At 38.6% G+C, this 13642-nt stretch overlaps 1 protein-coding gene across 1 annotated transcript; it reads left to right on the forward strand.

The window, feature by feature from the left end:
• The first annotated feature begins 11522 nt into the window (after window positions 1-11522).
• cfap97d2 (CFAP97 domain containing 2) lies at window positions 11523-13470 on the forward strand. Its single transcript, XM_038719948.1, has 6 exons — window positions 11523-11651; window positions 11817-11919; window positions 12024-12104; window positions 12309-12427; window positions 12552-12735; window positions 12889-13470. The coding sequence occupies exons 1-6, from the start codon at window positions 11605-11607 to the stop codon at window positions 12988-12990; spliced, it is 636 nt and encodes a 211-aa protein (XP_038575876.1). The 5' UTR covers window positions 11523-11604; the 3' UTR covers window positions 12991-13470.
• Window positions 13471-13642: the final 172 nt, after the last annotated feature.

Raw genomic sequence — 13642 nt, forward strand, 5'->3', positions numbered from 1 at the left:
AAACACGTGGTTTCTGCGCCGTCATTTCACTGATGCTCTCTGAAATTTTTATGATCCGACTGAGACTATTGTCCCAAGCCGTTAAAGCTTGAACTCTTGTAAATGACAGTTTATACGTAGATATGAAGTTGATTTTCTGCATGAGGGCATATGTGCACTGCACATTAAAGAGTCTACAGCCCTTATCGTTGTGCCATTTCTACTTGACATGTAATTTTTTTGCAGTTCATTAAGTTGCAGCTTTGTTCATAACCAAGAATATTCACAAAAGCTCCAAAGTCACAGCCTGTGTTTGTGTCAAGTCATCTAAGCATTACTGAGGCTGGGCTGCAGAGTAGCCTGTAGGGCAGTGCAACAGATCACTATTCCTTCGGTAAGTTGAAAGAATTGAATCCAACATTTATTCATAAAAAATGTTAATTGAGAAGAGTAGATAACAACTTTAAATATCTCATCAAAACAACCTGGTCTTCTACAAACAACAATGACAGGATACATATTTGTCAATATATATATATCATATATCATATTTGTAAATTATTTATCTTTTTTTTTTTTTTTGACAAAACATTCAGATGTTTACATGTGCTAGCTCTGCTTTGTTCCTTCATCCCTGAGGATAAGAGGCCAGTTAGTGTAGCTCATGGCGACTGTTTCCACTGTATGACTACTTTTCTCTAAGGATTTAAAGGTTTTCCATCACACGCAAAGAGAAAACAAGACATTGTTTCTCCTTGAATATTCCTGCACTCTCCAAGCAGGGGTGAGAAAAAGAATTTGTCTTTGGTGGAAAAACTGAACTTTGGTTGTAGACATACAAACATTTTAAATTTGATTTAGTTGTTCCTCTGTTAATCACTTTCAGATCTGTCAGCGCGCCTCCTCCCCAGCACAAATGGCAGAAGTCTGTTTGTCTGCCAGTGTTTGGAAGTGGACCCAGTTGTTGCTCAATATAGTGTTGACCACACTCACAGGTGTTAGATGTTGTTTGCCAGTATACTATTGCTTGTTAGGCTGCAATACAAAGAAATACAAATGACTAGCATGATGGCCCCAGCAAGGACAAATTACCTTTTTAGAAAGAGTAGTTTTTTTTCCTGTGATTTTGAATTGATTAGTCAGGGATGACTATCGAATTTGCGCTTCTATGGTGATTTGCTGTAAAAATGAGCTCAAGGAAAAAGGTTGATTAGTACTTAGTATTATAAGGAGACTGTGTTGCATTAGATCATTTCATTGATCCTTCCATTTTCGAAATTACCTCCCAAACTAGCATGTATGTAACATAGATCACTTTGACACGTAATACTTTTATATTATTATTATATGTATGTAATATGTATTGCCCAACCTCTGGAGATAATCTATTTTTCATTATTATGTCCTTTGATGGACAAGTTTACAGGTGACTCTGCATGGAAGAGAGTTATTATCAAAAGCTTATTTTATCCAATGTAACATTGAGTGAGCAAAAACCAAGGATTGTGTAAACAATATTAACCACAGCACAGGAAGCTTGATGAGAGACTGGAGGGGTTCATTAGTGGGGTTGTGTTGTGTGTTCATCTCTGAATTACAGCATTAATCCACTTTAATGCCCTAGTTTTGTGGCGCCCAGGTCTTGTCAGTTGTCTGTGATAACTGGTTCCTCTGGGATGTGGGCCACTTTGAAACAAAATGTTTCCTGATTGACTTTCTTTACATGGTATTATAATTTTGTGGTGCCACTGTTTAAAGGCCAATTATAAAGAATTTAACATTGATTTTAAGAGGTGGCTGTCAATTTTTCAACTACTGATAGCCTGCACACCTGTTAACACACTAACTGTACATACACACTTAAAAAATAGAACACATGCATATATCCAGTACACTGCTTTGGACAAGGTGTATATACAGTTATTCAAGCAAGTGTATGCAAACATGCATGTGCTGTGTGCTGTGAGGTCAAATGGACTCATTGTGGAATCAGCACAAGTCGGAGCTGGGCACTGCAGGCTCTCCAGCGTTCTCCCTCTGCAGAGGCCTCTCATGTCATCCTCCCTATCGATCTGCCCACTGTAATGTAAAGTATCATCGTACCCTGGAGGATATTATCTGACAATTTTGTCAGGGATCATTAGAATACTTCTTTTTGATTGCCCAGATTGCAGCCGGCAGGAAGTGGCTCCCTTGTGAGTTTTTAACAGCCTGTTTTCTCCTTATGGGAAAAATAACTTGATTTAAGATGCACAGAAATAAATGGACTGGTTCCAGTTTTACTCATGGTCTCTGTGGTTTTACTGTGCACATTTAAATGGCTCACACATGGGGGGGTGTGAAGATTGGAGATCGTTATATATGGATGGATTCATTTCATATTATCCATTCATCCATTGTCAACCGCTTATCCTGCGTACAGGGTCGCGGGGGGGCTGGAGCCAATCCCAGCTGACATCGGGCGCAAGGCGGGGTATAATATTGGACAATACTGAGGATCACTGTGACAATTAAGCTATTTCTGCTGTTGTTTTGAAACAATGTTATTAATGAGGGAGTATGACAAATTTCACTGACTTCAAATAAGGCAATGTAGTGCAGTGTAAATAATACAAATGAACCTGTTCAAAGAGACACCATTGTGTCATTAATGTAAAACAACAAACATCAAGTTTCATGATCAGCTTGTTGTTGTTTAATTTAGAAAAGTGTGCATTGGTCCAAGTCATTGCTTTGCTCTGCTTATTGCTTTCAGGGATTTCTCGACTGGGACCACATGCATATCCATGTTCAGTAGCAGTGCTAAAATCATCCGCTCCCCTTCACCCAACATGCCCAAAGCCAAGATGTCTACCAATCAGAGAAGGAGAGTGAACTTTGTTTGGCACTGCTTAGAGCAAGTGTTTGCTAGCAAATGAACAGCTGCTGGGAACCAAGTCATGACCAAAGACTTCATTCAAACCAAACACACTAACACACACACACACACACACACATACATATGCATATGCAGTACATAAACACAAACTTTTAGGAAGTAAACAAACTAGCTAGCTTCTATTCATTCCCACGCAGCTGCTTGCCTAATGAATGCCCTACTTTAAGTTGTGCACAACACAGTCACTGATGTCCAGGGACAAAGTAGAATGGCCATAACTACTTTCTGTGCTTCAATGGGCCCAGACGGCTAGACTGCACTATATCAGGCAACTCCTTGGTAGCACCAATTTACAGATGTCAGTTTTATCAGAATGGATAGATGTACTTCTTAACCATATGGCACATGAAATACAGAATATGGACCTTCTGGACAGTTGATATGTTTATAACCTAATTAGCATCAAGTTAGTTACTGCTCACACTGGTACTTGGCAAAAATACAACAACACATGTGATTTTTAGACACAGACCCGTAAACCTCTCTAGTTTACCCACATTGTGACTAATAGTGCAAAAGACCAAAAGCACAAATTGAGGGATCCCACACACATGATAACCAACTCCTCTTTAAAATCCATTGTGACCAGTAATTTTCATAATTGCAGAGAGATAAGGGCAATGACACTGGCCCAGTAAGAATTCAAGCACCCTCCACTGTATAGTGAGCCAGCCCACATTGAGTGAATATAGAGTGCTAGTTATACAGTCTAATTCTATCCACCAGCATATACAACACATTGTCATGGTCACATAATGGTGATCCAGGTTCTGTGTCTTTATACAATATATTTTCCCCTTTCATTTGTCTTCCGTATGAGTTTCATGGCATGCAATTTAACAACGTAGAACAGTATAGAAACTGTTTTGACAACTTGACAACTTTTAAAGACAAGGGGAAAAGGCTTTTAGGATTTAATGGAATCATTTAATATCAAGGCTTTACAAAGACTGCTACTTAACCTGCTACTGTCTCCAGATTAATGAATAAATCTTCACTTAAGTGGTCAGATCATCATTAGCAGATTGTCCATAAAAAGTCCACCCATTTCCTCTCCAAATGCCTTGTGTTTACCAAATCTGTTGGTGTTCAAACTCTGGTAATTTTCCAAAACAGTCTTACATTTGGAGACATCTGTCACATAGGCGTGTGGTTAAAAGACAGATGAAGATGTGAGTTTTGCTTTGGGGTTAGAGTAGTCACCCAAAAGCATTAGGAAGGGCCTGCAGTCAAATGGAGCAGTGAACAAGTGAGCGGATATTAGTAATGAATGCTACAGTGGTCACTCTCATGCCAAGCATCGTTCGGCGCTGACACTGCCTTTCCTCTGGCTTTTCTCCCCCCACTCCTTCATCTCATCTTTACACAGAAGCAACATATACGCACACAGTCATGTCTTAATGATGCGCAAGGCCTAAAATAAAGGCCACTCTCAAATCACGCCCTTTTATAATCATCTCTCTGGGAGTTTCCTGTCCAGTGAGGATTGTCATAATCCACATATTGGCTTCCTTATCATGAAAACGCGTTCCATTTTTAGCCTCTCTGAGCTCTCTTTTGATGCTTTGCAGTTTAGTTTGGACCTTTGGTGTCATGATCCTGTCTGTGTGTCTTGTTGGGGATTCTGGGTTTTAGTTCTATATCTTTGTTCTTAGTCCTGGTCCTTAGTTCATGTTTTAGTATTCGCTTCTAGTTCTTGTTTACTTTATTTTGGTTTAGTCTGCTCTGTACTCTGTGTTCTAGTTTTGTGTTCTGGTACTTTGTAACATGTGTTCTGTCTGTTTCCCCAGTTCTCTCTCTGCCTGCCTCGTTAGCCTCATGTTGCTCACCTGTGTTGCTTCCACCCTGCTCGGGTGTGTGGTGGGGGGGGGTGTGTGTTTTGTTGGGTCATTACCTTGTGTTACAGTGTTTTCATGGTGTGAAGAAGCTCTGTCGGTTTTGGATATCTGCCTGAAACTTTGTCAACCTGGATTTTGTGTTGTGTGGATTCTTCTTTGGACTCGCCTTTAGTTTGTTTAAATACATCTTTGAACTATACCTGCCAGCTGTGTGTCCTGCATTTGGGTCCTCCAACCTGCCTCTCCACACACTAACTGTGACATTCGGTGATTTTCAACAGCTTCATTTTTTAAGTGATTGTCCCATGTTTTCTTTGTAATGTATTTCTTGAATGGCAGTGAGATGCATTGCACTACTCTTTATTACTACGGCAGCACAGTCAAGCTCATAAAACCTTTTACCCAAAAGTGCGGTTGTGTGATCGATTGGTTCCTACAGTGCCAATAAGATAATCAATATTTTACTATTCCCCCCCCCCCCCCCCCCCCTTTGCCACTGATCTGCCACTGATCTGCCACATAGTGAACCATTCTGTTCTATTCGTTTTTATCCAGTACATCCTGTACAGATAGAAGTCCCTGTAACAGCGAGGATAAGATTATCTTGTACTGCTTGTAACAGAATAAAATACAAGTAGGTGGACAATGAAGGTGATAACATCAGGTTATTTGGAGTGACAGACATGAGGTGGATGTTTCCTTATGAACTACTTTACTCCATGCTGGAGGGTGCAGTCTTTTGCACTACATGACTAGCTCAGTGAGTGTAGAAACAGACTGGCTCTCGTTGACATCATTTATAAACAGAGATTTGGCAGTTCACGTAATGCCTCAGCAGACTTATTTTTAGCTCTGACTGCTTCAATATGCAGTCAATAGTATTGGTAATGATATTCTACATACATTTTGTTATGCTGCCTGAAGGTGAATCAATGTCCCGACAAGCTCTTTATTATGAAATGGTCACAAATGAGTTTATAAAGCTATAGTTGTGCTCTACATAGTTTATGTACTGAAGGATTAGCTCCAAAGCTGAACAACTGGAGTCTAATATTCATCTTTGAGTTGGAGATTGATGGTATCTGTGTAGGGGACCATACTGTATTCTTTAAAAGTAGTAGTATTGTCCCATACACAGTCCAAGTCATTTGTAGTAGATAGGTTAAAAATGTGGTTAAGCATATGACTTCAGGTATATATAACCATTAGACTGAATAAAATTTAAAGGTTTTGTGCCACTTTAGAAAATACTGAGAAGAAAGTGTGTAAAAGCAGCTACTGAAAAACAAAACAATAAGGATTATTGTGTCAGATCCATGACAATTGAGAGAAATTGTAAAAAAAATTTTAAAAAAAATTTAATTTTAAACAAAGACACAAGGACGATGGACCTTGACAGTAACAAGAAACCAAAATATTCAGAAGAAGTGAAGTTGCCAAGGGAAACAGGAGAACATTTATAGTGTGTAAATGAGGTTACATTTAAGAGGACAAATCTGAGCATAAATCTGCCTTTGTGTTAGCTTACTGCAGTCGATTAGTCCAGTATGTTACTGTACTCTGCCTCACTCCTACTAATTTGTTATCCTCATAACTCATTCCACTGTTATGTAACAGCACTGTGGGTCTTTTTTAACTTGTAAAGACTGCATCTTTCATTATTTATACCCTTTCATAGCGCAGATCTATCTGGGATATGGGCCTGTATGGGTTTGAGTATTAAAATGGGGCAAACTTCCTGCATTCAGGAGGAAATGCAGCATGTGTGTGCCAAACTGTCATCAAAAGAGCCACTTTTAGAGGGATAAAGCCTATTTGCGAGTCAAAGCATCCATTCCTCTGTAGCTCAGCAGCATTAATGGAGCAGCAGGGCTGAGAGTATAGTACCTTTAGAGTCGTTACCTATTCTACCCACCATTAGGTGAAAATTGTGTTGACTTTAAAACTACTTTCTATAAATGAAGTGAGAAGGGTGTTCAGATGTGGTTAGCATCAAGTTTTTGTCACAGTTAACCAGGGGAACTGTATAAGTTTTGTTTGGGTTTTTCACAAAGAAGCTAGCTAACATGAAAGATTATGTCCAGTGCACTCTATCATACTAGATAATGGCAGAACAGGGTGCTATCTAATATAAGTAAGTGTGCCTAGAGATGTCTCTAATGTCTGTTTCTATTTTTAAAAAGGTCAAGATCGTGTTTGTAATGCTTCATCCACACCAATCTGATAGATGATCGCTGAGTGTGGAGAAGAGAGCTTTTAAGGGTAGACGAGTAACTGTGCATTGGCAAAAGCTTCCTGGTCCATTTACAATGCATCACTTTTGAAGCTTTATAAGGTTTAATTGTTCCAAAAAACCATATTATGCCATGTATCTGGTGTGGCCTTAGAAGGACCATACTAGACAAAATAACAAACGTCTTCTTTTTCCTAACAGAACTCCTTGATTGCAGGTGGCTGCTCTGTGATCCTAACAAGCAGTCTTAGAGGCAGTGTGATGTAGCCACCTCGAAACAGGGCCTTCTCGTGGGACCTGTTACCATAGTCACTTTCCATCACACAGATTAAAAAAAAGAAATATTCTTGATCCTGACCTTGGGGAAATGCACAAACTACTCCTGCTGATGTCACTGTGGTTCTGGCCACAAGCATAGAGTTGAGAAATAAAATGTGAGCTCCTGGTATCAGCGGAGACAGGGTGGCCAATAGTAGAGACAGTGTTTCTGTACAGTGGTCATTTTGCGGCACACACAGCAACACGTGTAAAAACGACTTGTGATTTCTTTAAATTATTGGATTGTATTGCTCATCAATGCAAAGTTCTGTACTATTTTACAAACAGCTATGTATCTGTTCTACCATGTATGCCATCATGGTCAAATAGGAATGGTGATGGAGATGGAAAATCCGAGGTCTCAGATTTGAGTCTAACACTGACCCAAAGTGGGGATTCCTATCAAGCAAATAAGAAAAAATATACACCTCAAATGTCAGAATAGGGACTGAGTAGGGATAAAATTGGGTGCCAATGTACAAGCCTACATGTGAATGGGGAGTCCTGGCATCACTTCAAGCACTGGTCACAGTGCTGACAAATGCTGGTAACCCTGTAGTGCAGACTTGTTGGGCCCAGAGACTGCATAGGGTAAAAATATTTAAATCAAGAAAGTCCTTAGTTCTAAAGGGGATGGTTGTAACACTTTTTAAAGAAGTGTTGCAACCATCCCCACCCATGTCAGCCATTGTTTAGCTAGCTGTATTAGCGTAGTGGTTTGAAATTAGCAGGGGAAAATGCATCACATGTTGCCTATGAAACTACAAGTTAATCTAATATAAGTCGTACAATTTAATAGTATAGACACTAAACAAAATAGTCTTGGTCAAAACCTTTACTTTCTTACCATAAAAGTTTGTTTTTTCTCTATATATTCTTAGTGTGTCTGTTTCCAGCCTTGACAACCACCATGCCTGATCAGGGAGGAAGTAGGTAAATACTGAAAGACTCTCATGACGACATCTCATGATGTCTTATTATAATTGGTGGAATTGTTTGATTGGTTGTTATATGTTACGACCACACCTGGTCTCCGCTACCTTTGGCCATGTTTAACCCCTGTTTGAAGGGTTTTTATCCTTGCAATAGCAAATGTTTCTACATCATTTTCAATTTATATGTGCATCCTGGCTTTAAGATTAAGAATGGCTTCATCTGAAAAACATTACACACATGTATATATATACACACACACACATACACACACACACCGTTTCATGTTGACTTGTGTATCAGGTCTTCCTGTACGTCCTCTGTCCCAAAGAGACCACCTTTCTAAGCACTTATTCCCACAACGGTGCAATGGAAGATCCACCAGTGAGAATTCCCTAGAACTGGTTGCATCCCCTGCCATGTTGAACGGGACATGAAAACAACCTACAGTATTTTAAATACATCATTATCTCCCTTTTTAATTGATGATGATGCTTACAGAGGCTACAAAAAGTATTTTATGTTTTCATAGTTAGTTGTTTTTTTTTCTAGTCATTGACAATGATCGGTAGAAAACTATTAAATTAAAACAAATATCTACATATTTATTATTATATACTTGATTACAAGAATATTTGCTTCCTTTCAAAATGACACATAAAGCATCACTGATTAAACCAGTTGTTTTTAGAGTTGTAAGTTAAGTGGTGATTACCTGTAAATAATAAGTGTAGATAGTTGTGTTTTGTTTAAATAATGGAAGGCACAACTACAATGGTCAATTGTTCGATCAACTGGTAGTCTTTAGTCTTTAGTCTTATTTTATTCTTAATTTTTTATGGTTTTAATTCACATCTTTATAATGTTTATAGTCGGTTGCTAGTCTTAATTATTTTATTTATTTTTATTCCATTTCCTAATGTATAGTGTTTTATCTTCACAATATCAGCAAAGTTTTTGTGGCTGTTACTCCTGTGGTAGCGCGCATTCTGTTTAGTACATTGTAAAGTTTTGCTTGTAGTGTTTGCCAGAATCCGTGTGGGAGACTGTAAGATTAAGGTTCTATGGCTTATGAGACCAAAGTTTAACTTTTTGATAATAATAAAATCTGTTGTTTCGTGTAAGCCAAACCCTGCATATCAGCAGAAAGTACCACTCCATTCTAGCCCTAAAGGTTGGTGGTGGCAGTATCATGCTGTGGGGGATGCTTCTCTGCAGCAGGCCCCTGGAAGGCTTGTGGAAGTAAAGGGTCAAATGAAGTCTGCAGTCTACAAGACAAATGCAACTTGGGAGTAGATTACTTTTCCAGGAAGACAACAACCTTCAACCGAACACATTGGATTTGGAGTCTAGTCTACAATTTGTGGTGGAAAATTGCTGTTCACTCACAGTATACCCATGCAACTTAACAGAGCTTGAACAGTTTCACAAAGAATTGGTGAAGTCTGCAGTGTAGACTTAAGGCTGTAACTGCTTCCAGAACTGCCTCTACTCAAGCTGACTTGAAAGGAGGTGAATCCTTGTGCACTCAATTATTTTCTGTTTTATATTTGTTGATGCATTTGGATCAACTCCTAGAGATTCATGTTCACTTTTAAGATAAAAGATTTAATTTTGTTCATCAATGTCAAACAAATCCATACACATCCACTGTGGAAAAATAAGTAAACGTGAAAAGTCAGTAGTCTTTATAGGCACTGTACTCACAGTTTACAGAATGTGTTTATTATTCTTCCATAATTTGATATAAATATATAAATAACAAAAGCATACAAATTCATTTCATCAATTTTGCAAGCACAGATAATATAATTTTTTGTATTATCCCCATTTGAGACTCACCTACGGTACATACATAAACAAGGACATTGTATTTTTTTTTTTAAATGCAACAGAAAAAGGACTCAGGATAGAATATGGGAGCTCGAGAGGCACCTAAATACCAGTCCTTATTTTATCACCCTGGTATCTGCCATCTGTCCCATCGACACGTCTCCTCTTATACAACAAAGTAACAAATTGGACTGGAAACGTTTTATTGACCATAATTCATTCATGAAGGCTCTTCCTATGCGCTGAGATGTGACTGCGCTGGGGGGGACAATTAATTGGCTTGTGAGAGGAGATGTCAGACATGAAGAATTGCCCTTTGCAATGGCAGCTTTACAGCTACTCCTACAGTTATACACAACTGTATTATTCTGTAATAAACTCATGAAATTATACATGTGCAATTATTTGCTAGCATATTGTTTGCGTGTTGATAGTTGGCTGCACAGGTAATGCATTCAGTTCAATTCATCAATCCTAAAAAAGTACAGAGTCTTGTTGCTCTAAGCATTAAATTCATAGTACATGAAAGAGGGTGACATAATGACCAATTACAGTTTAATCTATTACAGTTTCATGAGTGCTTTGGTTGTTCATTCTGGTGTGGGATTTGAATTATTAACAGTTGCGATCTCAGTTGCACCAGAAATTGTCATTTCCAGCTCTAGTCAGTAGAGGGGAGTGTTGTAATATGGATGTTCATTCATGAAGTCATATCCCCTCAATGGGATTCATTCAGCAAATCTCTGATGATATGCTGCATTGTGTTGTACTATCTTTTGTACTTTATTTGAAATAATTTAATATGATATCACAGTCCTATAGGGTGTATGTATTAATTAAATATTGTTTCATAACTCAAAAAAAAGGTAAAAACTCAAATTTCCATGTTCATTTCTTTCATGATCAGGCATCAGCCTACAGTGTGGTTTATGACAGCAGATTTTGTGTGGGTGTTGTCTGTATAAACTGTGTTTGCAATGAGGGTGTTAATTTAAGTTGCTGTGAAGTTTCCAAGTAACAGTTACCAAGGCAAGTAGGAAAACACAACATGCTCTTGACCTCATTGATTCAATCCTGCTAAGTTTTGACGCAGATATTCTACATTTGATTTGATAATTTCACGGACTATCTTTAACAATTGAACATTGAGTCTAATCAATGTTCAGAAATGAGTGTCACTTCATTTATTTTCCTTGGAGGTGTAAACAGCATGGACACATTTGAGAAACTAAGTTTGTATTCCACTTCATTTTTAGTATTGAACTGTGTGGAGCTATGTCTTTACACAGCCGCTCATTTTACAGTCGCTCTCTCCACAGTAATCCTCACTAATTAGCCTACCTCTATGCCTGTATGTGTTTCCCTGTGTGGAACTTGCTAAACAAGACCATCGTTTGAAACCATTCATTCAACTCCGCTCTCTCTCCAGCTGCTGTCATGGCAACCATGTATGACTGGCAGAAAACAGACTGCAGTCTCAGAGCTCCAGTCAACCTAGACGATTTGGAGCATGAACACACTCCTATGGGTAGATGAAGAGTTGTGATACCAAGACACCAGGGCAGCCGCAGACTGTGAGGTGAGTCATAAAGGTGCTGAGGTTAACTGGCATGCTGTTCACGCTCATGTGATTGATTCTGGACCACAATATTAATGCAAAATGATACACCATTAAAATGTGTGTGATTCTGTGGTGGGGGGCTTGTGGCATTGCAACTGTGTTTAATGTTTAATGTCTTAACAGTCCCATGATGCAGCATCTGGCATACCAACCCCTGCTTCCTACTGGAAACAAATATCTGCAGCAGAAGTGGGACAAGGCTTCATATGATTTACACAGGGGAAAGGTTAGGAGAAACATGGTTTGGCAACCAGTTAGTGTGTGTTAGAATTAGTTTTATCAGCATCCAGTACCTTATTCAAAACCCAATGGTTTTGTTTTTTTTCCAAGGTAAAGTCAGCTAAACCAACAATAAACACGACTCCACCAAAGACCTATAGTCACCTGGCTCTCAAGCTGAAGAAAGAAAAGGTTCCTTCTTTATCTTATATTTTCAACTCACATTATGTCCATAGGGGGGCAACAGATTTTTCAGTGCTGAAACCATCCAGTGACATCTGAAGTGATCAAATGCAATAATTCAAATTTTGGGAAGATTAGAAAATGTTTATTTCTAGTGTCTTAGGAAAACTCACTGTTGTGTATATATTTATATTAACATGTTATTGCATTAAGCTTGAAGAGGAATGGACAAGAAAGATTCAGAGGGAGAACAATATGCTTATGGAGAAAATATCACACATCATGAGGACAACTGGAGGAGTTGATAACAGGAACTATTATGACAGAAGAAGGTTAGTTGAGGTTGTGGCAGAACTATCAGTTTATAAGTAGGCAACTATTTGTACTGCAAAGAAGTAAGGTGGCCTTTGAAACTAAAACCCCAGTTGTAACGCCTGTCTGTACTCATCATTGTAGCCTTGGCAAGGAGAAGCGCCAGCTGGAGTTGCTCCGTATTACCAAGGACAATCAAATGATCCTTTTCCGTCTGAGCCAGTGCAGGCCTCACTATAATGTGAGGAGCTGGCATGAGGACTGGCTCAAAACTGTCAAGGTGATGGACAGCATTGCACGTTACCCACGAGGAGCAAATCTGCAAAAGGTTATATTTTTTTGTTCTTTCATAGCATTGCTGCTTTGGTTCATTTATTAAGTATAATATCTGCACTGTACTGTAATATCAGAATCACAATGACCTCCTACTGTATCATATGATCTTTATTGTATATGAAGATTTAATTTTATGTAATACCAGGGACAAGAAAAACCCATCAAGAAGCGCAGTGATTGTGATAAAGAGCAAAAGATCAGCGCTGGCCCGACCACACAGAGCCCTGCAAGCAGAGTACGAGAGTAAAGAAAACAGCAAGCAAGAAGGTACAGGAACAGAGATAAAGCTGGACAAAGCGACGTAACCTTCTGAACCAGATACACCTGAGAATCCTGGTTCTTCTACTCAAATTATAGCAGATAAACCTTCTCACAAAATATTTTCCTCTCCTGATGGATCAGAAATATCCAGCACTCACACACATAAAGCACTTGAGCAGGAGACTGCAAATCCTGCAGAAGAATAATATTTGTTCTTTTAGCAAAGTCATGTTTTACTGCACACCAAAGAGACTCTGTTAGTTCCACAGTAGCTTTGAAAAAAAACTTGACAGAGTTATTACTCCAAACAAACTGGACCTAGATACTCTATGGATATATACTTGTTGGTACTGGATTAATCTAAAATAGAGCTGTATGTTACTTTTCTGGCTGTGTACTGAAGTAAATGCATGAATACAATAGGCTACTTCCAAACAGAACTGTAATTTGTTTCTTTGATCTACAAATAAAACAATAGAAACATTAATCATATAAATGTGTATTGTTTTTATTTTTTTATACAATAATTGTACATCCAGACCATGATCCAGACACCTAGCGAAAGTGAAAAAGACAAAGCGTTAATGTGGAACTGTCTATCCAGTACGAGTTTCCTCACGGCAATTTTGCAGAACACT

Source organism: Micropterus salmoides, unplaced genomic scaffold (assembly GCF_014851395.1).
Source record: "Micropterus salmoides isolate LMB-PRFRI ecotype aquatic unplaced genomic scaffold, ASM1485139v1 Ms_hic_scaffold_15, whole genome shotgun sequence".
Lineage (NCBI taxonomy): Eukaryota > Metazoa > Chordata > Actinopteri > Centrarchiformes > Centrarchidae > Micropterus > Micropterus salmoides.

Bases quoted from the DNA above. Each gene is read 5' to 3' on its own strand.
- cfap97d2 (XM_038719948.1), top strand. From the start codon at position 11,605: ATGAAGAGTTGTGATACCAAGACACCAGGGCAGCCGCAGACTGTGAG. The intron at 11,920-12,023 runs GTTAGGAGAAAC...TTTTTTTCCAAG, and splicing joins ATGATTTACACAGGGGAAAG to GTAAAGTCAGCTAAACCAAC. The intron at 12,105-12,308 runs GTTCCTTCTTTA...TATTGCATTAAG, and splicing joins TCAAGCTGAAGAAAGAAAAG to CTTGAAGAGGAATGGACAAG.